Here is a 24,037-nt window from a genome sequence, read left to right on the forward strand (position 1 = left end):
CTGTTGCAATACAATGTAATGATTGAAAGAACAATGGACGCTGTTGAAACTCTTACGCCAGTAACAATCACGAAGAAAATGAAATGAATTGATCGTAGGCATTTATTGGTCGGGATATCCCCTTCAGGGTTCGGCCGCCGTATTGCAAGTCTTTTTAGTTGACGCCACTTCGGCGACTTGCGTGTCAATGATGATGAATGTGATAATGAGAGGGACACACATCACCCAGTCCCCTATCGGGAATCGAACTCGTGCCTCCCTTATTTGGTAGACGGTTACGCTACCGCTGCGCTACGGAAGAGAAGACAATGAATGTCATGTACTCCAAATGGGAGTGACATGCGACGACAGAAGTCAGGGGCCTATCAGGCGAAGTTTAGCGCATCTACTGTGATATCTTCACCGTTGTACTTTCACAGCTACATTCTTAATCACCTCGACGAAGATTATGGTTCTGTCTTTGTTATGTGCTCACATGTTGAAAATAAAGTATAAACAGCTCGCGTAGATCAGTTCAGTTCCTTAGCCTTATGATAAACTTATAAAACTTCTTTTCTTGGGGTGTGTAACTGTAGTAATTTTTTATTATTATTATGGCTTCAGTACCGAAAAAGAAGAGAAAGTTACAAACGAATGACAGTCAAAGTCGAAAATAGAAATTCTGGAAAGTGTTCAAGGGAAAAAAACGGTTTAAAGGGTGGTTAACTACAGATCCTAATGACAGGCATCGTGCTCCTTGCAGTGCGTGTGATATTAGTTTGCGTGCTAGAAGAAGCGAAGTTATGAAACACGCATATTGCGGTTCACACAAAAGTCGAGTGTCGCAATTTAATAAACTATCAGTGGTGTCATCTTGGGTGCATGAACCTACTACAAGCACAGCAAGTCTTAATCTCGAAGAGGACACCAAATCAGCTTGAATAAGCTTGGCAACAGCATTTGATGAGCATTAAACAATTATATTAAAACATGTTGTAGCTAAATTGAACGATGTTCTACAAACTCAGAAATTTTCATTATTTTTAGACGGAGGCACTGACGTCTTCCGTAAAAAAATTATTTTGTGTATTTGTCAGATATTTTTCTGAAGGCAGAAAGTGTACTGTTACACAGTTATTGGAGATCATAACCTTAGATGCATAAACTGTACCGCATAAGCTCTGTCTGATGCAACCATTACATGCTTCAACGAGAAAAATATTCCAGCTAAAAATGTTATTGCCACGGCAGCAGATAATGCAAGCGTGACCGGTAGAGGAAAATTGCTCGTTGATGACAAAATTGAAAGCTGATACACATGACTCATTCTTTGTTATTGAATGTATATGTCATTGCTTGCACATTGCTACCAGTAAATCTGAAATGAAGCTGCTGAAAAAAGTAGAAGACTTAATAAAAAACACAGTATCCTACTTCGGCCACAGCAGCAAAAGACAAGCAATACTCTCTTTATTACAGGAACTTATGAACCAAGAGGAACATAAAATTTTAAGACCTGCTGAAACAAGGTGGCTAGCATAACAGCAGTGTGTATCGAGGATCTTAGAGCAGTGGAAACCTCGGCAACTCTTATTTTGTGAAGCCAGGTTAGATGACAGAGTGATGCTGGCAGAAATGATTAGTAATGAAATGAACGACGTTTACACAAAAGTTTATCTCGAATTTATGAAATACGTCCTTGGTTTTTTTAACACCACAAATGCTCTTTTTCAAAGTAAGTAGAATTTAACAGGACAACTACAGCCACGAAGCCAGAGATTAATCATCACATGTTGTCAAAACTTTATTAAACCAACGTCCTTTAAAAAAATGGATATATTAAATCTTCTTGACCCATATACTTCGCTTAATTTAGATCCAATGTACCTTGGTAGTGAATGTGAAAAATTGTTAAATACATTCACTGAAAACGAAAAATCAGATATTCATGATTTTGGGCTACGGTGCCAGCAGTTTTATCAAACTGCTGCAATCAAAGTGATACATGGATTACCAGCATCAGAGCCACTATTCCACGAGATTTAGTTTATTGAGCCAAACGCTGAAATGAATGGAGGTCATGACCTTGCTATTTTGATGAAACAGGCAAGTCTCTCACAAAAAGAATTTGTGAAGTCTTTTGGAGTAAACTGTTGTCAATCGAAAATTTCGAAGGTCAAACAGTTTTTGATAGTATTTCTACACTTGCAAAGATTGTGTTAACACCTCCTCATTCAGAATCAGAAACAGAATGAGTCTTATTCTGTGTTGTGTGACACTTAACAAAAGGAAAGATTTACATTTCGTAACTCACTGCCAGCAGTTAATTATGTTAATATGTTATAAAAGCTCAGAACAAGGACTGCAGAACCTTCCAAACAAGCAACGCGCGTGTGACGCTGCGTAACTAACAAATGTACGATTTTAAGTAATCTTCAGCAAATGCAGTTACCAACAGAAGTCCTCAGTGAAAAAGAGGTGAATGTACATATTTACCTACACCTTATTTTTTTAAGTTACTTTACTGCGTGACTGGGGTTATTGAGTGTTCATCAAGTACACGAAAGCTTTACTCATTCACCTGTCTGGAAGAAGTAGCCACCTTTTGTGTTATAAAGTCAATAAGATAAAAATGAAATCATTCACTTTGTGAGGTCCTTTACAAGTAGTTATTATTTTAGGCAGCTGAAGCCCATGTGTGCTTCGTAGTGTAGAGTGTTGAGGCTGTACTTTAATGTGATTTATTTGTAAAAATATCTGTTGAATCCAAAGAAAGCACGTTGAAAGTTATAGATGATTGCAGACAAAGAGAGGTCATACGGAATGCCGCTTTAAATATCATATGAAGAAAAATTTGACTTGTGGTGCTAAGAGCATCAAGTACCGTCTTGAATCATGTTACTGGAAATTCTAAGATAAATCTCAAAGTAGGAAATTAGAGAAGAAACAGCCTGTAAATCTATGAAAAGCGCATATGAATACGTTGGACGAATATTAATGTTGTGGCGACTTAATAGCACAGCATCTGAAGAGCGTGACATCTGAACAAAAGAAAAGTGGAATAAGTGGAGTTCCTTAACAAGCTACAGTACTAGCGATAGAAGTGAAGAGCAGTTATGATGTAAAACATGCAAAATTGGAAAATACAACCTCCATCCCATGGATTATGGTGTCTATGGCATTATTGAATTTGTCGAGTACGATTATGTTAACCTATAGATAATTTCTCTTGAATGATGTTGTGAAAACAAATTTTATAAAATCAAAATGACGTATTAGTAGTTAATTAACCTTTACAGAACGTCTAAGAACCTCTCTTAAGAAGATATGGTATTGTATTTCTGAGTTTAGGAATAAGCCTCCCCCCTTCCCACGCATGAACCATGGACCCTGCCATTGGTGCGGAGGCTTGCGTGCTTCAGTGATACACATAGTCGTACCGTGGTTGCAACCACAACGGAGGGGTATCTGTTGAGAGGCCAGGCAAATGTGTGGTTCCTGAAGAGGGGCAGCAGCTTTTTCAGTAGTTGCAGGGGCAACAGCCTGGATGATTGACTGATCTGGCCTTTTAAGATAAACTAAAACAGCCTTGCTGTGCTGGTACTGCGAACGGCTGAAAGCAAGGGGAAACTGCAGCAGTAAATTTTCCCGGGGGCATGCAGCTTTACTATATGGTTAAATGATGATGGCGTCCTCTTGGGTAAAATATTCCGGAGGTAAAATAGTCCCCCATTTGGATATCCGGGCGAGGACTACTCAAGAGAACGTCGTTATCAGGAGAAAGAAAACTGGCGTTCTACGGATCGGAGCGTGGACTGTCAGGCCCGTTAATCGGGAAGGTAGGTTAGAAAATTTAAAAAGGGAAATGGATGGATTAAAGCTAGATATAGTGGGAATTAGTGAAGTTCGGTCACAGGAGGAACAAGACTTCTGGTCAGGTGAATATAGGGTTATAAATACAAAATCAAATAGGGGTAATGCAGGAGTGGGTTTAATAATGAACAAAAAAGTAGGAACATGGATAAGCTGCTACGAACAGTATAGTGAACGCATTATTGTAGTCAAGATAGACACCAAACCCACGCCTATTACAGGAGTACAAGTTTATATGTCAACTAACTCCGCAGATGACGAAGAGATTGATGAAATGTATCATAAAATAAATAAATTATTCAGATAGAGAAGGAAGATGAAAATTTGATAGTCATAGGGGACTAGAATTCGACAGTAGTAAAAGGAAGAGAAGGAAAAGCAGTAGGTGAATATGGAATACGGGTAAGGAATAAAAGACGAAGCCGCTTAGTAAAATTTTGCACATTATAGATAACAGTTGGCTTAAGAACCATGAAAGAAGATTGCATACGTGGAAGAGGCCTGGAGACACTGGAAGATTTCAGACTATATAATGGTAAGACAGAGATTTAGGAACCAAGTTTTAAATTCTAAGACCTTTCCTGGGACAGATGTGGACTCATAATCTATTAGTTGTGAACTGTAGATTAAAACTGAAGAAACTGCAAAAAGGTGGGACGTGGATAAACTGAAAGAACCAGAGGTTGCAGACAGTTTCAGAGAGAGCAGTAGGGAGCGATTGGCAGTAACAGGGGACAGAAATACTGTAAAAGAAGAATTGGTAGCTTTGAGAGATAAAATAGAGAAGGCAGCAGAGGATCAAGTAGTTAAAAAGACGAGGGCTACTAGAAATCCTTGGGCAACAGAAGAGATATTGAACTTAATTGATGAAAGGAGAAAATATAAAAATGCAGTAAATGAAGTAGGAATACAAACGTCTTAAAAATGAGATTGAGAGGAAGTGCAAAATTGCCAAGCAGGGATGGCTAGACAAATGTAAGGATGTAGAGGCATATATTACTAGGGGTAAGATAGATACTGCCTACAGGAAAATTAAAGAAACCTTTGGAGAAAAGAGAAACACTTGTATGAATATCAAAATCTCGGATGGAAAACCAGAAGTGAAAGCAGAAAGAATGAAGAAGTATACAGAGGTTCAAATACAAGGGCGACGTACTTTAGGGCAATATTATGGAAATGGAAGAGGACGTAAGTGAAGATGAAATGGGAGATATGATACTGCGTGAAGAATTTGTCAGAGTATTGAAAGACCTAAGTCGAAACAAGGCCCCAGGAGTAGACAACATTCCATTAGAACTACTGACAGCCTTGGGAGACAAGCCCTGACAAAACTATACCATCTAGTGAGCGAGATGTATGAGACAGGCGAAATACTCCCAGACATCAAGAAGAATATAATAATTCCAATCCCAAAGAAAGCAGGTGCTGACAGATGTGAAAATTACCGAACTATCAGTTTAATAAGTCACGGCTGCCAAATACTAACACGGATTCTGTACAGATGAATTGAAAAGTTGGTAGAAGCTGGCCTCAGGGAAGATCAGTTCGGATTCCGTAGAAATGTTGGAACACGTGAGGCAATATTAACACTACGACTTCCCTTAGACGATAGGTTAAGTTAAAGCAAACTTACCTTCCTAGCATTTGTAGACTTAGAGAAAGCTTTTTACAATGTTGACTGGAATACTCTTTTTCAAATTCTGAAGGTGGCAGGGGTAAAATACAGGGAGCGAAAGGCTATTTACAATTTGTACAGAAATCAGATGACAGTTATAAGAGTCGAGCGCATGAAAGGGAAGCAGTGGTTGGGAAGGGAGTGAGACAGGGTTATAACCTATCCCTAATGTTATTCAATCTTTATATTGAGGAAGCAGTAAAGGAACAAAAGAAAAATTTAGAGTAGGAATTAAAATCCATGGAGAAGAAATAAAAACTTTGAGGTTTGCCGATGACACTGTAATTCTGTCAGAGACAGCAAAGGACTGGAAGAGCAGTTGAACGGAGCTGACAGTGTCTTGAGAGGAGGATATAAGATGAACATCAACAAAAGCTAAACGAGGCTAGTGGAATGTAGTCTAATTACATCAGGTGATGCTGAGGGAATTAGATTAGGAAATGAGACACCTAAAGTAGTATATGAGTTTTGGTATTTGGGAGCAAAATAAGTGATGATGTTCGAAGTAGAAAGGATTATGGCAACGGCAAGAAAAGCGTTTGTGAAGAAGAGAAATTCGTCGACATCGAGTACAGATTTAAGTGTCAGGAAATCTTTTCTAAAAGTATTTGTATGGAGTGTAGCCATGCACGGATGTGAAACACGGACGATAAATAGTTTAGACAAGAAGAGAATAGAAGCTTTCGAAATGTGGTACTATAGAAGAATGCTGAAGATTACATGGGTAGATTGGTTAACTAATGAGGAGGTACTGAATAGAAATGGGGAGAAGAGGAATTTGTGGCACAACTTGACTAGAAGAAGGGATCGGTTGGTAGTACATGTTCTGACGCATCAAGGGATCACCAATTTAGTATTGGAGGGCATCGCGGAGGGTAAAAATCTTAGAGGGAAACTAACAGATGAATACACTAAGCAGATTCAAAGGGGTGTAGGTTGCAGTAGGTACTGGAAGACGGAGAAGCTTGCACAGGATAGAGTAGCTTGGACAGCTGCAGTCTCTAGACTGAAGACCATAACAACAACAACAACAACAACACAGGAATAACCACTGAAATGCGTTGTTTTGAATGCAAAATAAATCGCTCAGACTGTCATAAAGGTCGTCGGTTGCCAGCTAACGAAATGTTATTGCTAGGCTTGTCGCTACGTTATCTTAAGTAGAAATTCTAATATCTCACTATGACCAGCTTTCCTGGAAGTATACAAACAAAACATCAGCGCCACTTTGTATTTCTCGTACCTCTGATATAGATTTCTACTTTGGCCATAGTCATTGCAATAAACTCAGCACATATTGCCGAGCAAAGTAATAGATGCATATAGACCGCTTGCACAATGAGGCATGCCTACATGCACTCCTTGTGCTAATTTTTGTGCACGCCCTTAAGTTCACGTCCGTCAGCGATTGCGCACAAGGAAAGACTCATCTTGTGGACATACCTTTACGTTGTCAAGTGTTTGCTGTTTCACCAAGAGCTGTACGTTGGTGAATTGCGAAAGATGCACAGTGGGACTTGAAACGGTTGTGTGAATAAATAAAATAAACTATCAAAAACCAGATGTTTCATTCTTTTTTACCTCACGTAATGAGACTAATAGGCTACCAAATATGTGCATGAACGTGTCTGTAGCGCGCGTTTATGAAACACTGATACTTCTGTGCATCATTTCAATCACAACAAGAAACGCGAGATGCATAGGTTATTAGATCTGCGGAACATCTTGACAATCTTGGCAACGGCACAGGTTTCAGCGCTTGTGCTGCACCTGTCCTGATTTACTATTATACAAAAAAAGTCAGCTTTCATATGCAACTTTTTATTTCTTCATATACGCGTTTTGGAGTTTCACAATGTAATAATCTGAAGATTGGGACTTGTGAAACACCGAAACTAGTCCTCTGAAGCAATAAAAAGTTGCATCTGGGAGCTAACTTTCTTCCGTGTGTAAAGCGGAACATCTATTCCTGACCACACCCCCACCCCCAAATCTGCGCTTCCCAAGTGCCAGGGGCCGACGGTCCTACGCAAAGGAAACAGACAATAAAATTTTAATAAAATATAAAAAATAAAAACTGCAAATGTATCTTTTTTCAGATACATCTAGTGGAGGATAACTGAAAATAGTACATCATATCCAAAACAAATGACTATTTCCTGCGTCTGTTGGCACCTTTAGTGGACAGTACAAAATGATGTACTGCCGCACATGGAGTAGAGCTAACAACAGCAAGCTTCCCAAATCAAATAACATTGTTTCTTTTTATGTTTTTTGGTCGTCGGTCTATAATGTTTTGCATCTGTGGGACTTTCGAGGTGAATGTAGGGGCTTCTCACACGTCGTATAGGGCCGTGGTCGAAAATGAAGTGGCAACGAAAATGAGTTGGCAACGCTGGCCTACATAGCTCACCCATCGAATTCTTTTTGATACTTCGGTACGGTATTGTAGGAAGTCAATGGTCGGTGATAGGGTGCTAAACCAAATTTGCTATTTGACCTGAAGCTTTGCATTTCTGCGAACAATGGACTGGGCCTAGACTGTTTGAGCTAGAGTGCTTCAAAATACGGTATTTGGTTGAATAATAATAACGAAATAAGAAACACATCTCATATAGATCGAACCATTTCGTTTGTCTTTAAGTTCGTTTGAAACACCTTACATAAAACTCTATGTTGTCTTGATAAATGTTCAGCTTATTTTGGTGTCAAATACAGCAGAGAAATTGATACAGCAGAGCTAGCTAATGAAGTAGCTGCTTTCGAATTCCAGTCGAAATAGCTGATGAAAAGTATTTACAAGGTTTCCCTTTTGGAAGCCGTGAGTTAAGAAACGCTTATTCAAACGTCGTAATTGCTTGGAGGATATTTATGAACTGCTAATGGGTGAAGCATTTTATGAATGCACTTAGAGCAAATTAAATGTGATAAAAACTACTTGAGATATAGCATGGATGACAACTGCTAAACTTTACTTCAGTGAGACAGTCAGTGAGTCAATTTTGTAAGTAAGGAAATGCAAAATGAAATTGTAATAAAAATACAATTCCTGTAAAGGGATGTTTCCTCAACTCTTAATTACAGCCTTCTTTTCTTTTTTTCCATCTAATAAATTATGAGGACCAAATAAATCCGTTCTTCACATTACAACCAATGTAAAATAGTTGATGTAAACAGGATTTGTTTTTATTTTAATTTTTAGGGTGTTTATAAAAATTCGTAATTTATCAACTAAAATGATACAATTATTTTTTGTGTGCAATATTTTTCATGTATGTATTTAATTCATTTGATATTCTTCAATAATGTTTCATTTTTATTTAACCTCTTTATAAAATTTGCTGAATCTGTGCAGAAAAAAGTTGCAGATAGGTATTCTTATGGGGGGTGGTGGGGGGGGGGGGGGGGCAGGAGAGGGAGGAGGAGCGAGGACGGCACATCTTTGGCAGATATGCCAGAGGCGCAGGAGCACCTCAGCACAGCTGTATGTGCTACATGCATAGCACAGTCGGTAAAAGAAGATGCATGACATCTGCTGTGAGTCTGGCTCAGCTGCTTCGGCATTTTCCTCAACCAAACACTTAACGCGATATTTTGTATGTCTCTTAAGGGAATGCCCCATGTTGTGACAGATTTGTAGACGGCTATTGTTTCGCCTGCAGCGCCTCGTATTTCAAATCTGGCAATAGTGCAGGCAACTAGTGGCGGATCTCAGATTTTGGTTTGGAAGAGGCACTATCAAGATAAAACACTAAAAAACCACACAAAATTTTATTTTGCTCGTTTCATGCATGGTGAGTCTTCGCGGGTAACTTTTTTTGCAAAGTCTTCCATGGCTTCGACGGACTATAGGCTGCCAGACATATTTTGATGATGATAAATGTCAGCCAAACCGGTCAACCTGTCTTCTGTCATTGCCGTACGTAGGTACCATTTTATTAGTTTAAGCAAAGAGAAGCTGTGCCCCACACTACGTATGGGTAGTTGGTAAGGTAGCGAGAAATTGTAAAAGAATTTTTATATTTGGCAAAAACTCATTTGTCTGTTAATGAGCCTCTGCTGCTGCTTGGGAGAGATGTTCCCTGTTTCTCCAACGCTCCTTCCAATGAGGTATTTCTCCCGACAATGAGGGAGGACGAGGTAAGTCGCTGTCACTACCGAATTCCGATATTCTGTTTTTACGATGGCACTTGGTATGAAGGTGGACATGACGAAAATAGAAGAGTGATATGCTCTCGAAAAGCGACTCCTGAACCACCCCAATGCAAAATCGATGAAAGGGAGGAATGTATTCAATCTGAAACAAAACACTACGTTATTCCCGTGCACTAAAGAACATACTGCTAGAGGATACTACTAGGTCCTCGTCATTAAAGGTCTGTAGGCTCTAGTGAGAGAACCATAAGCAATAGCTTTATCCCAGATGTGAAATGGCGACAAATATTACCATACATTACAAGGTAAAAAACTTTCATATTATAGTGTGTGGTTGAATTAATACAAGTTAATGACATCAAGGCGTATTCTGCAAAAATGAGGTTAATGTAATTTAAGAGGGTGTGTGACTTAATTACTACGTCTTAGTGGCACCATGGCATATTCTGCAAAACAGCGAAAAATATTAGTCGTGTAGGTGAATTGTGACAGACCATCGTAATGAACTAATTAAAACAAATTTTGTACAGTTTAAACATGCAGTAGTAAACTACATTCATTGTATCACATGTCATCGTGCTGAACACCCTCCCCCACGTTTGTTCCTATGATGTTTGTTAAATACTGTTAGCAACGAACATTTAAAATACGTAATGAAATTTTTAATGGTTCCTCAATAATACACGGACGTTTTTCCCAGTTTCATTTTCTACAGATGTAGCAAGGATGATCCTTAGTTAAAATCCTACGTTACAAGCAGTTTGAACAGTTGGGTAAAAGTTGTTTCCAACCGGGAGTGAAAAAGCCAGATGGATACGTATGTTTCTAATCTTACAACTTCAACTGCTTGGTATATTTTACGTCATTTTGAGTCTGCTTACTTTCTAATAAATTCTCACTACCTACTTTAATCCCGTATAACCATGGAAATTAATTTTTCCCAAAATACTCTAACATTACGCAAGAATGAGTTCTTTTTTAAATACATGTGTTAACTAACGTAGTATTACGAAGGACTCTGTCATATGATGTAGACAGCAGCTAGCAAACCAAGGAAATGTATCTGAAAATAGAAATCATTTCTCTAACTACATCATGCAGATGATAATTCTAGTTTAGCTATTTTATGGTCACAACCGTTTCCAGTGGCCTATTGCCATTAGTTTAAAGCGACTGGAAAGCATAGTGTTATGTGTTTGTATCGGGCAGGAAATGTGTGACAACGGATGAAATGCCTTGACACGTAACATTACTCGTCTTTAAATCCCTCGCGCTTTTCCTTTGCTATGATAAAGTCATACTTCATCTTCAAAAATGGTGACGCAGCCTAACAATTACAGAAATATAACTGCTGACGACAATAATGCAATTGCACTTTCGAACACAGGAACTGAATGTGAAACTTGCTGTATATCTCGAAGACAGTTATTTTATTAATGGCAAGAATATCGGTAGGGGTCGATTTTAGTTCTCCAGAGCAATGATCAATGTGGCCTATAACTTTAATCATCTGCATGATAACAGATTTCGACTAGAGTATATCTTACCACACAGGGACTGTGCACAGACTCATCTCATTTAGTTACTTGTGCGATCTACATATATTTTAGGAATTTGTATGACATTCGGAAATACAACGGTTTCCCGAGACGATCCTCCTTTCTATATATAAGACTATAGTCAGAAATGAGATTTGTAACAGCCACACACCACTATACTATGTGGCGTGGAATACAGCACTTTGCTAGACGCGTGTGTGAGAAAGTAATACATGTCACTGCAACATACTCTCCTGGATTTTCCTGTCACCAGTGAACCTCTTCATTATACACAACACCGCTAATGAAGCAGCCGCCACCTAGGGAAGAAATTTAGAGATGTACCGGTATAATGTATTAAAAGTGACTCTTATAACATGGCTCGATAAGTATACTACATCCCTGCACGGTAAAGACAAAAACATAGTGCAAAAAACCCAATCTATCTGCAACAGGAATTATTGACTAACAGATGAAGTGTTCTGATGGCCGCGTAAAGAAGTATTCCTCTACGTAACCCACCATTTATCCATACATCTTCCCATGCTTGGAATGCATTTAGCTCAGCAATATGATCAGAATGCCTACCACAAGCGAAATGCTTTTTCCTTGATGACGATTGTTCATACCAGTAGCAAAAACTTCCTGCAAGGTGGAGGTGCTGCCAGCCATATTTGCTAATGCATTATCGCAAGTAAACATGTTACTCTGTCTTATTCAGTCAGCAGCTTATCAAGGACCCGACCCCAGTAAGTCTGTTGACGAATCACAAATACGGTAGTGTTGGAGGCTGTGTAATCGATTTTCATGTAGTTTATGACACCACCAGAAACAAATGTTCGTTAAATGTAATTATTGCACATGTTTAAAAGGAACTCTGCAATGTATCTCAAAGTGGCTGTCGATAAACCAACGTATTAATTTAATTTTCCTGATGTTCACGTTGTGAGACGTGTATGGAATGAAGTAATACGTCCCAGTTGTACAGGTACTTTTTACGAACGAGCCTTGGTACATATTTGACAGTATTATGGAGAAGAATATCATGGAATAAGAAAAATATGCCTCTCCAGCTTTAATGTTGCACTAAAATGCATATGAAGGGTGAGTCACGTAAGACGCGAAACCCCTTTTATTTCGTGCACCGTTCCAGACATCGAAAGAGGTTTGCAGCAGTGGAGAATACGATAAGCGGCATGTAGTTTGGTATATGGTTAACAGTTTTAACGCTCGTATCGATCGAGATTTGAAGCAACTACGATTTTTTAAATAATATGTTATACTTTTTTCAACAGCATCCCAAAGTGCTTGGCAGATGAGTGGAGTAATATAATGCTTGTTAACGTTAAGGTTGAAGCGCTTCGCAGAAGACTCCGAGAATCATTCTAAAACCGAAAGAGAACTCGGCCGGAATCGGCTATTTCGCTGTAAACAGGCTCATGCCAGGCTACATCGTTGTATCAAGCCTTTCGACTATTTATTTGTTTGCACTGCAGAAATCATTTCTGCTTCAATATTCCTTGCTTGCAGACATGTACACCAATGAGAAATTAGACGTGCTACATTTATACGCCGAATGTTGGCACGAGACGTATTGCCAGGGAATGTGCGATCAGACAGAGGAGTGTCATTTGCGCCTAGCATCGACATAAGGCTCACACTTATCGTCTGTTATATTAGGCACTCGGAGGACATAATTTCGAAAATCGTACAGAAGTTTTTTATTTGCTCTGCATCGCATGGGAGACGACACTAAGCTTTCTAACGTCTGCTGTTTGCTGACGAAGCAACGTTTATGAACCACGGTAATGCAAATTTACGTCAAATGCACGGCTTGGCAGCTGAGAATCCACGCTGGCTTCATCAGGTACAACAGCAACGACGATGAAGCTAAACCTATCTTGCAGCATCATAGGAAATTCCATTGTGGGACCTTACTTCATCCCAGGTATGTTAAATGGAAATACGTACGCACACTTTCTTACGAATTTCTAGATGCTGTTCTGGAAGAGGTACCACTGGGTAAGCAATTGTGTTTGTGGTTCCGATGTGACGGTTGCTCATCTCACTCTTTCCGTGTTGCATTCAAATACAGTAGGTAAAGTTTCCTGACCGTTGGATAGCACGGAATGTTGCAGTACAGTGGCTTGCTGGGTCTCTTTATTCGACTCCTCTTGATTTCTTTCTCTGGGAAGCACTGAAATATACAGTCTATCATGAAGCTCCAGCTATACCAGATGATATGTGCCGTCGAATAGCGGCAGCACGAAAAGGACGTATTATACGATGTGCTTTAATCTGTTCATCTATCTCTCAAACGGCGATTGCAAATGTACCTTGCAGTCAATGGTAAACGAACTGAACACATGCTCAAGTAAAGTGTAAAAATACATTTCGTTATGAAAAGCATCTGTTTTGTCGTTGACATGCCTGTGGTCAATCATTTTGAATAAATTGTTTAGTTTACTTAAAGTGTATTCCGTCTAATTACAATTCCGAGTGGTGCCGGCTGGAATGGCCGAACGGTTCTAGGCGCTACAGTCTGGTACCGCGCGACCGCTACGGTCGCAGGTTCGAATCCTGCCTTGGGCATGGATGTGTGTGATGTCCTTAGGTTAGTTAGGTTTAAGTAGTTCTAAGTTCTAGGGAACTGATGACCTCAGAAGTTAAGCTCCTTAGTGCTCAGAGCCATTTGAACCATTTGAACAATTCCGAGTGGTATTTATAGACAAATTTGTCAGGCAGCAGGTGGTTTACTTTAAGAAGCATTTAGACGTCTCCAGTTAAAGATAGGGCAGTTATTTTTTTTTGTTATTCCGAATCTAAGAAAGTTAATGCAGTAGTTTCCGGGTATCGTCAATTACATAGCTTCTGTCGACGAACTGATGAGACTGGTTAAATTTGCATCGAGTGCGCTGCTTTCTTATGGCTACTGTATAACTTATTTTGTGTCTCCTTTTACTAAAACAAACATTAATGCACAAAATGGTACTCACTGTGGCAAGTTTGTCGAATCGTGCAAATAGATCGTTGAGTACGCGAACTAGTTCTTGCGCGCTGCATTGGCTCGCCAAAGCTGCAAACAAAACAGAGTCGTTAGAATGATTGCACGACATAGCAGTCCCTTGATAACATAAATGTACACCGAAGTAACGTACAATAATCTGTATAACATTTGCAATCGCTTACATATTTCCACCAGGTTATGTTATGCAAGACCGTGCAAGAGCAAATACCGCCAAGGCGACAGAATTAAGAAAGAAGGGCAGCAAGGCGGGTTCTTGTTCGAAAATCGCTGACTTTCTGGTGCTAGAGTACAGCTGAGGCGTCTCCACGTGTTGACGTATTCAGCGTCGCCATGCATCATGTTATACACTAGAGAAATGTAATCGATTATACTGACTGACAATTATTGCTATTATTACAAATAACAAAGGCCTACTGGGGGTCTACATCTACATCCATACTCCGCAAGCCACCTGACGGTGTGTGGCGGAGGGTACCTTGAGTACTTCTATCGATTCTCCCTTCTATTCCAGTCTCGTATTGTTCGTGGAAAGAAGGATTGTCGGTATGCCTCTGTGTGGGCTCTAATCTCTCTGATTTTATCCTCATGGTCTCTTCGCGAGATATACGTAGGAGGGAGCAATATACTGCTTGACTCTTCGGTGAAGGTATGTTCTCGAAACTTCAACAAAAGCCCGTACCGAGCTACTGAGCGTCTCTCCTGCAGAGTCTTCCACTGGAGTTTATCTATCATCTCCGTAACGCTTTCGCAATTACTAAATGATCCTGTAACGAAGCGCGCTGCTCTCCGTTGGATCTTCTCTATCTCTTCTATCAACCCTATCTGGTTCGGATCCCACACTGCTGAGCAGTATTCAAGCAGTGGGCGAACGAGCGTACTGTAACCTACTTCCTTTGTTTTCGGATTGCATTTCCTTAGGATTTTTCCAATGAATCTCAGTCTGGCATCTACTTTACCGACGATCAACTTGATATGATCATTCCATTTTAAATCACTCCGAATGCGTACTCCCAGCAGCTCGTGGTCGTTCTCGCTTCCCACGCCCGGGTTCCCAGGTTCGATTCCCGGCGGGGTCAGGGATTTTCTCTGCCTCGTGATGGCTGGGTTAGGTTTAAGTAGTTCTAAGTTCTAGGGGACTGATGACCATAGATGTTAAGTCCCATAGTGCTCAGAGCCCAGATAATTTATGGAGTTAACTGTTTCCAGTTGCTGACCTGCTATATTGTAGCTAAATGATAAGGGATCTTTCTTTCTATGTATTCGCAGCACATTACACTTGTCTACGTTGAGATTCAATTGCCATTCCCTGCACCATGCGTCAATTCGCTGCAGAGCCTCCTGCATTTCAGTACCATTTACCATTGTTACAACCTTTCGATATACCACAGCATCATCCGCAAAAAGCCTCAATGAACTTCCGATATCATCCACAAGGTCATTTATGTATATTGTGAATAGTAACGGTCCCACGACACTCCCCTGCCGCACACCTGAAATCACTCTTACTTCGGAAGACTTCTCTCTATTGAGAATGACATGCTACGTTCTGTTATCTAGGAACTCTTCAATCCAATCACACAATTGGTCTGATAGTCCATATGCTCTTACTTGTTCATTAAACGACTGTGGGGAACTGTATCGAACGCTTTGCGGAAGTCAAGAAACACGGCATCCACCTGGGAACCCGTGTCTATGGCCCTCTGAGTCTCGTGGACGAATAGCGCGAGCTGAGTTTCACAAGATCGTCTTTTTCGAAACCCATGCTGATTCTTACAGAGTAGATTTCTAGTCTCCAGAAAATTCATTGTGCTCGAACATAATACGTGTTCCAAAATTCTACAACTGATTGACGTTAGAGTTACAGGTCTATACTTCTGCACATCTGTTCGACGTCCCTTCTTGAAAACGGGGATGACCTGTGCCCTTTTCCAATCCTTTGGAGCGCTACGCTCTTCTAGAGACGTACGGTACACCGCTGCAAGATGGGGGGCAAATTCCTTCGCGTACTCTGTAAAATCGAACTGGTATCCCATCAGGTCCAGCGGCCTTTCCTCTTAAGTACAATAACAGCTTTGGGCAAAGTTTTCAGTCAGAACAGTGGTACCAAGTTTCTCTACAAGGTTTATAGACTATATATTTCCTGTAATAAACTGTTATAACACCATTTCTAATAAAAATACACGACACGCGCGACGTAGCCAAAAGACAGGCACCTTATTAGGAAGGAAAAAAGGAAGGAAGGAAGAAGGTGTTAAATTTTAGGAAGGAAGGTAGAAACTGTTTGATTTTAAGAAGGAAGATGGTGTCTTATTACGACATGTCATTCAAACTGAACAACAATATGTTTTCTTCACATATATTCATGAGATGCTCACGAAATGACCAAGCAGGGTAACAGAGAGATATGACATCTTCAGAGAAGATGATAGAGTCGATATTTAGATAATAAATAAAATGATTTATCATTTATTGCATTATATGTAAGGCACCATCTTGGAAGCTCCATGGAGCTTTAAATCGAATGTTCCTGCTTCTAAAGTGTCTGTACAACTTAATTCATACATATCGTAAAATTTAAGACCTCTATGAAGCTTCGAACAAAATGAAGTTGTGTTACATGTAAGATACTGCGTACATTGCAAGCAAATTAAATATTTCCGCAAGAAAATTGTCTGTATTATACAAATAAATTGTAGGTAAGCGAACGACAGTAGTTTAATCGCATTATATTCATCCAAACACATAAAAATTGTCTGCACACAGGTGCTACTGCTCATCTGTCTAATAGCTTAAACTCACTATGTTTAAAAAAATAGTCAAATTTTCCACATTCCCAGCAAGTAAATTAAATAATTCTGCACTTAAATTGTCTGTATAAATTATTAAAATACACACAACATTAAATTCATCTGGAACAGTACTGCAGATTTAACTTATAACTTCTAGTGATACAACAAAATTTATAATCCAGTAATACCTAACAATTAATGCATGACGCCTCCAGGCAACAATATTCTAATATAGTAAAGAGGGAGTAGTAAATTGCCCCCTCCCCCCCCCCCCCCCCCCCAATTAGCTAACATCGATCAAGCGTTAGAAGGCTTATTAAGAACCAACAACAGATAGTACATAATGATTAACACCGAATGTTTAACACGAACAGCTACAGTCAACAACATTATATTACAGAAGGAGTACAGTTTTCTCTTCCAGTAGCTGACATCCATCTGGTGTTAGAATACTACATTAACACTCAGTATAATCTAACACATAACAGGTAAGGCCTAATTGTTAATGCATAATTCATTAAGCTTCCAAGCAACAACATTTTAACACATTACAGAGGGAATACAGTTTTTCCTCCTTCAAAAACTGGCATCTAGCTGTATTTGAGATATCTAAAGTCAGCAGTCCACATGTGTGTGTTTTAGCAAGTGTGTATGTGAGTTCGCTTTGGCAGTTAGCATTACAGACACTTTCTAGCATATCACCGGATTGGTGGAGATATCCAGATCGCTATTGATTGCTAAAGAAACGCGGTGGAGAGAACAAAAATAGCGTCAGTATTAATGTACTTCTTCACGTAGACTATGGATAAAAGTATGGAAAATATGGGAAAAAAGGAATGAAAATGGGGATACGGCATATTCTGTATTTATAACGAGTGAGTAATCGAAATTTGTGGCACAAGGACCTGTTATATAGGAGAGTAATCAAATCCAAACAAACATTCAGAAATCAGAAGCCTTATACAGAAGGAATAATCGGAATTGGTGGTCTCTCGCCTAGCGCAGTCCCAAACTACTAGAAAAAAGTGTAGGTGCCTCCTGTACATAAGAAGGGTTAATGATCAGATCCGCAAAATTGCAGATCAATATTCTTGACATCGGTTTGCAGCAGTATTCTTGAACATATTCAGAGTTCGGTTTATTGGAAACCGAAAACATTATGTCCAGAATCAACACGGTTTTAGAAAGCATCGCTCATGCAGAACTCAGTTTGCTCTCTCCTAACGTGACATACTGCGACTTATGGATTAAGGGCAACAAGCGGATTCTATATTTCTCGATTTCCTAAGGCATTTGACACAGTGCCCACTGCAGACCTAACAAAGGTATGAGTATATGGAATAAGTTCTCAGGTACCTGAGTGGCTGGAGGACTTCTTAATAGAATTCAGTATGTTGTCCTTGATGGCGGGTGCTCATCAGAGATAAGTGTATCAATAGGAGTGCCGCAGGACCACTATTATTTTCTGTATACATAATATCTGACGGGCGGGGTGGGCAACAATCTGTTCAAATGGTTCAGATGGCTCTGAGCACTAGGGGACTTAACTTCTGAGGTCATCAGTCCCCTATAACTTAGAACTACTTAAACCTAACTAACCTAAGGACACCATACACATCCATGCCCGAGGCAGGGCTCGAACCTGCGATCGTAGCGGTCGCGCGGTTCCAGACTGAAGCGCCTAGAACAGCTCGGACACACCGGCCGGCCAACAATGTGTGGTTATTTACTGATGATGTTGTGGTGTTCGTGAAGGTGTCGTTGTTGAGTTGACTTAGACAAAATTTGTTATTGGTGTGATGGATGGCAGCTAGCTCTAAACGTAGAAAAATGTAAGTTAAAATGGTTGAGTAGGAAAAACCAACCAGTAACGTTCTAGTACAGCATTAGTAATGTGCTGCTTCACACTGTCACATCGTTTAAATATATACGTGTAACGTTGCAAAGTGATAAGAGGTGGAACGAGCATTTAGGGACTGCAGTTGGGAAGGCGCCGGTCGACTTCGGTTTATTGGGAGAATTTGAAGAAAGTGTCGTTCATCTGTAAAGGAGACTCCATATAAAACGATTCTTGAGTACTGCTCGAGTGTTTAGTATCCACAACAGATCAGATTAAAGGACGACATTGAAGGAATTCAGAGGCGGGCTTCTAGATATGTTATTAGTTGGTTCTAACAACACATAAGTATTACGGAAATGCTTCAGGGACTCAAATGGAAATCTGCGGAGGGAAGGCGACGTTCTTTTAAAAGAATACTATTAAAAAAATTCAGAGAACAGGCATTTGAAGGTGATTGCCGAACGAATGTGCTGCCGCCAGCATACATTTCACGTAAGGACCATGGAGATGAGATAGGAGAAATTACGGCTCGCACAGAGGCATATAGACAGTCGTTGTTCTCTCGGTCTATTTGCGAGTGGAACAGAAAAGGACAGCCTTGGTGGCTTACAGAGCATAAATGTAGATGTAAGTGAAAGTGGCAGGACTTTTAATGTAGCCACTAGATAGATGCAGGGGAGAGATGACACCACATAAATGTAATATTACTAGAGGAAAGAAAGTATATTGTAGAGAAAGACATGGTCTCAATATAAAACTGCTATATTCCCTACAAGTGGATAATACTGCATCAGCAATAGGTATACTGGAAAAAATTAACAGAGAAGTCTGGGAACCATTTAAATTAAATACAAAAATCCAATGGCTATGTCATATAAAGCGGAGTTGGAGGATGTTACAATGAATGTTCTAATGGGTCAAATGCCTTGGCTACTGCATCAGTTTGTGGATATTAAGCAAGACTTTGAAGGAATCTTTTTTAACAAAATAGATCTGTGTGACTACTTAATATAAAATCACAACTTATGAGTATGCAAGAGGAAAGTAGTAATGTTATTCACAATCCATATTACACCTATAAAACGGGATGAGATGGCTAACATGGGTGATACAAGTATTACATAAGCTGTGCTAAGTATTTTCTTTTCAAATTGCATAGCGGTAATTGCAATACGTTCCCTGCTATGAGATTCTGTTGTGGCATGAACTGGTAGGCATCTATTCGTTTGCTAAACTGCTAGTTCCATTAATAAGCATTTATAGAGAAAAACTTGCTAACATGTGCTAAGTCCTGTAACTCTGAGTCGTTTTATTAATGTTAGATTAGTGGAATGTGATTTGTGAGATACTCTTTATTTGAGTTCTGAATGCTGTGATATTCTCTCCCAAAACATGCGAGCTGTAAGTCATATGTTCCTGGAATCGTAAAAATATTTGGGTGCTATATGAAGTGGAATAAGTGCTTAAAAAAGTAATAAGCATGGTTCACGTATTGATACTACTAGAAGACATTGAAGACTAACCAAACTGATGAACTGTGAGGCTTATACGTACATGTGCTGTGCAGGTGCTGTCCACCAAATCCTTCTCAAACGAAATTAAGGCGTTGATATATATCAACGGGGACAGGTGAAAATGTGTGCCTGCACCGGGACTCGAACCCATGATCTCCTGCTTACATGCCAGACGCTCTATCCATCTGAGTCACCGAGGGCACAGAGGATAGTGCAACTGCAGGAACTATCTCACGCACGCCTCCCGCAAGACCCACATTCTCACCTTGTATGTCCACACACTACATTCGTAGTGTCCCTACCCAACTCACTCATTACCCGTGGAAGACACTCTTACCAAGTCCCGTAAGAGTTTGAGTAATATGTGTGCATCCGCACAGAAGAAGAGTGTCATGACCAGTATTGCCAGAACATATGGATATGGTGTCTGTTCTTTCCGACATGTCCATATAAGTATATAGTTCTGGCATTTACCAATATATCAGAAAACTGTTGAATTTAATCTACCACACACAGAAAAATTCTATATCATATATATGTGGCATTACTGTTGTTAAGCAATGTGTTAGCTGGGAAGTAATTTCAGCTCGTAAGTTGCTCATATTATGACTTCACTTCTGGTTGTTAGTGTTAAAACTAGAATATATACCGACACTACAGATAAAAATTGCATTACATGTTTGGTGGAATCGTGATGTTTTTGGTGTGTGAGTCAGGTGCTGCTAGCCTACTGCTCTAATAGGACGAACAGATAACAGTACACGTTTCACTGCGCTATGCTAGTGTCAATATGCTGAAGTAAAAGTTCCTAATCTATAATTATTTATCATTTGCATAACACGGATAACACGTTTTGGGAAATGATCCACGTTTCCAAGTGTATCTTTCACAGTTCATGTGCCTTTTTTGCAGTGTGTTTCATAAAAATATATCACGCTATGATAGCTATTCGTCAGTCTGAGACCCTTACCAGGCTGTATTAACAGAACTGGGATGTAATTATCGCGCAACCTACCTCAAACATATGTTCCCTTAAAAAAGTGACGAAGTGGAGTTTTGCGAGAACTACTTTGTCATTCTTCGTTAGATATTAGTCGTCACTGAGTTGCGATATAGTATTCCGACATCAGATGGCTGTATTCCATCTGTAACATGTTATATTGTTGTTGCTTGGATGAGTACTGGGTTATCCACTAACCATTAGGCACTAGGCGTCAGGCATTAGGTGTTGCTGGCTCTTAATGTAGTATAGTAAAACTAGTCGGATGTCAGCTAGACGAGGGGAAAATGTTGTTTCCTGGTGTTGTTACGCATTAGGCTTTAGGTGTTAGTGTATCATATATTGTACTGTTTCACTAAATGGTGTGAGTTAAATTTACGTTAGTGCTCTAGACGAATTAAATCCTGTGTGTATTCTAAGAAGTCATAAAGACAATTTAGACATGAAAATATTTAATTTATCTGCAAATAGTGTGAAACTTTTTGCGGTTGTTTTTTAGATGTGGAGCATTTTAAGCTATACAATATATCTGCAGTAGTGCCCATGTGAAAACAATTTTTCGTATTTCGATGAATTTAATGCGATGAAACTGCTGTCGTTTGCTAATCTACAGTCTATTTAAGTCATAGAGACAAATTAGGGGTGCGAGTATTTAACTTGCTTGCAAAGTGCGCGAAATCTTACCTATAATACTTTATGTATCTCGAATTTTTGTAGTGGTCTTGCATATTACGATAAGCATGCGATCTGTATATCTTTTAATAAGTTGTATTGGCACTTTAAAAGCGGAAACATTTAGTTTAAGGCCCCACAGAGCTTGCAAGTGAAGTGCCATGGCTCACTTTACACAACCTGGAGTCATGAGAAGTACATTGTGGATGTTCGGCTTCGTTTGCTGTGAGATCTGCTAATTTTTTTGCTGCAAACTTTTTATCTAGATGTCGAAATATCGCTGGTCTGTATATAAAGGTGAGTTATCTGACTGATTTGTTTTTATAGAAACGAAATGTAAATGTAACGTAGAGACTGAAGCCACATGGTAAACATGCTAGTGAAAAGCAGTTAGTTATCTACAGGAAATGTGTATTACCATTAATTTAATAATATTTTTCAGATGACGGACTAGTGTTCTGTCCCAGGGTGCTCAAGCAATTACAGATCCAGTGGCGATAAAAGGTCTGTCACCGTGTTCCGGTTCCCAGCAGTTACGGATATGTACTGTGAATCGTTAAAAGCAGATATGTGGCCTGTGCTAAGCATTTCGAAGAAGGGGATGGTAATAAACTTTGGTACTTCAAAGATGTGGTAGGAAACGAGAAGAAATACCCAAGAGCTCGACCAAGGTTAAGACACCGTGCAATACGAAGAATTTTCGCCAATCTATCGCATTAGATGAGATTAGATCAGTACTTGCTCCATAGATCATGAATACGGCACTTCGTAATAATGTGAAACGTGTCAGGTTAACAAAAGGTGTCTATACAAGATATTGCATTACACAAAATATTACATGACACTTAATCTTAATATTTTTTTGTGTGGGTGGGGGGTTGAATTACCCACTTACTATATCCAAAAATTCATCTAATAAGTAATTTCCTTTTAAATGCTATATGGCTATCTGTCAGACTTTTGATGTTATTAGGTAAGTGGCCAAAGACTTTTGTGGCACCATAATTTACCCCTTTATGAGCCAAAGTTAGATTTAACCTTGAGTAGTGAAGATCATCCTTTCTTCTAGTGTTGTAGCCATGTACACTGCTACTACTTTTGAATTTGTTCAGATTGTTAATAACAAATTCCATAAGTGAATATATATATTGTGAGGCTACAGTGACGATCCGTAGCTCTATAAATAAGTGTCTTCAGGATGATCTTGAATGAGCTCCAGCAATTATTCTGATTACACGCTTTTGTGCAATGAACACCCTTTTACTCAATGATGAGTTACCTCAGAATATGATGCCATATGAAAGCAGAGAATGAAAACAGGCGTGGTAAACTAATTTACTGAGATGTAAATCGCCACAGTTTGCAATGACCCTAATAGCATAAGTAGCTGAACTCAAACGTTTCAGCAGATCTTCAGTGTGTTTTTTCCAGTTGAACCCTTCATCAGTGCATACACCTAATAATTTTGAATATTCTATCTCAGCTACCGATTTCTGGTCGAAGTCTATATTTATTAATGGTGTCGTTCCATTTACAGTGTGGAACTGTATATACTGTGTTTTGTCAAAGTTCAATGAGAGCCCATTTGCAGAGAACCACATAATGATTTTCTGAAAAACATCGTTTACAATTTAATCAGTTAATTCTTGTCTGTTGGGTGTGATAGCTATACTTGTGTCATCAGCAAAAGTACCAGCTTTGCATCTTTGTGAATATAGAATGGCAAGTCATTAATATGTATTAAGAACAGCAGAGGACCAAAGACCGAACCTTGCGGCACCCCATTCTTGATTGTTCCTTACTTTGAGAAATCACCAGTTTTTTGCATATTATGTGAACCGCTTATTTCAACTTTCTGCACTCTTCCAGGTAGGTATGACTTAAACCAATTGAGCGCTGTCCCATTCATATCACAGTACTTGAGCTTATCTAGATGTATTCCATGATTTACGTAGTCCAAAGCCTTTGAGAGAT

General features: G+C 39.4%; 1 protein-coding gene across 2 annotated transcripts in view; it reads right to left on the bottom strand.

Annotated features, from left to right (window-relative positions):
* LOC124595519 (adenylyl cyclase 78C-like) overlaps positions 1–24,037 on the bottom strand; it is a 736,208-nt gene that overhangs the window by 128,277 nt on the left and 583,894 nt on the right. For both annotated transcript variants that reach the window (XM_047134287.1, XM_047134286.1), the window contains exon 7: positions 14,217–14,296. In XM_047134287.1, the coding sequence (XP_046990243.1) occupies positions 14,217–14,296 (80 nt within the window). The remainder of the gene's footprint in view (positions 1–14,216; positions 14,297–24,037) is intronic.

The sequence above is a fragment of the Schistocerca americana genome, chromosome 2 (genome assembly GCF_021461395.2).
Source record: "Schistocerca americana isolate TAMUIC-IGC-003095 chromosome 2, iqSchAmer2.1, whole genome shotgun sequence".
NCBI classification, from domain to species: Eukaryota; Metazoa; Arthropoda; class Insecta; order Orthoptera; family Acrididae; genus Schistocerca; species Schistocerca americana.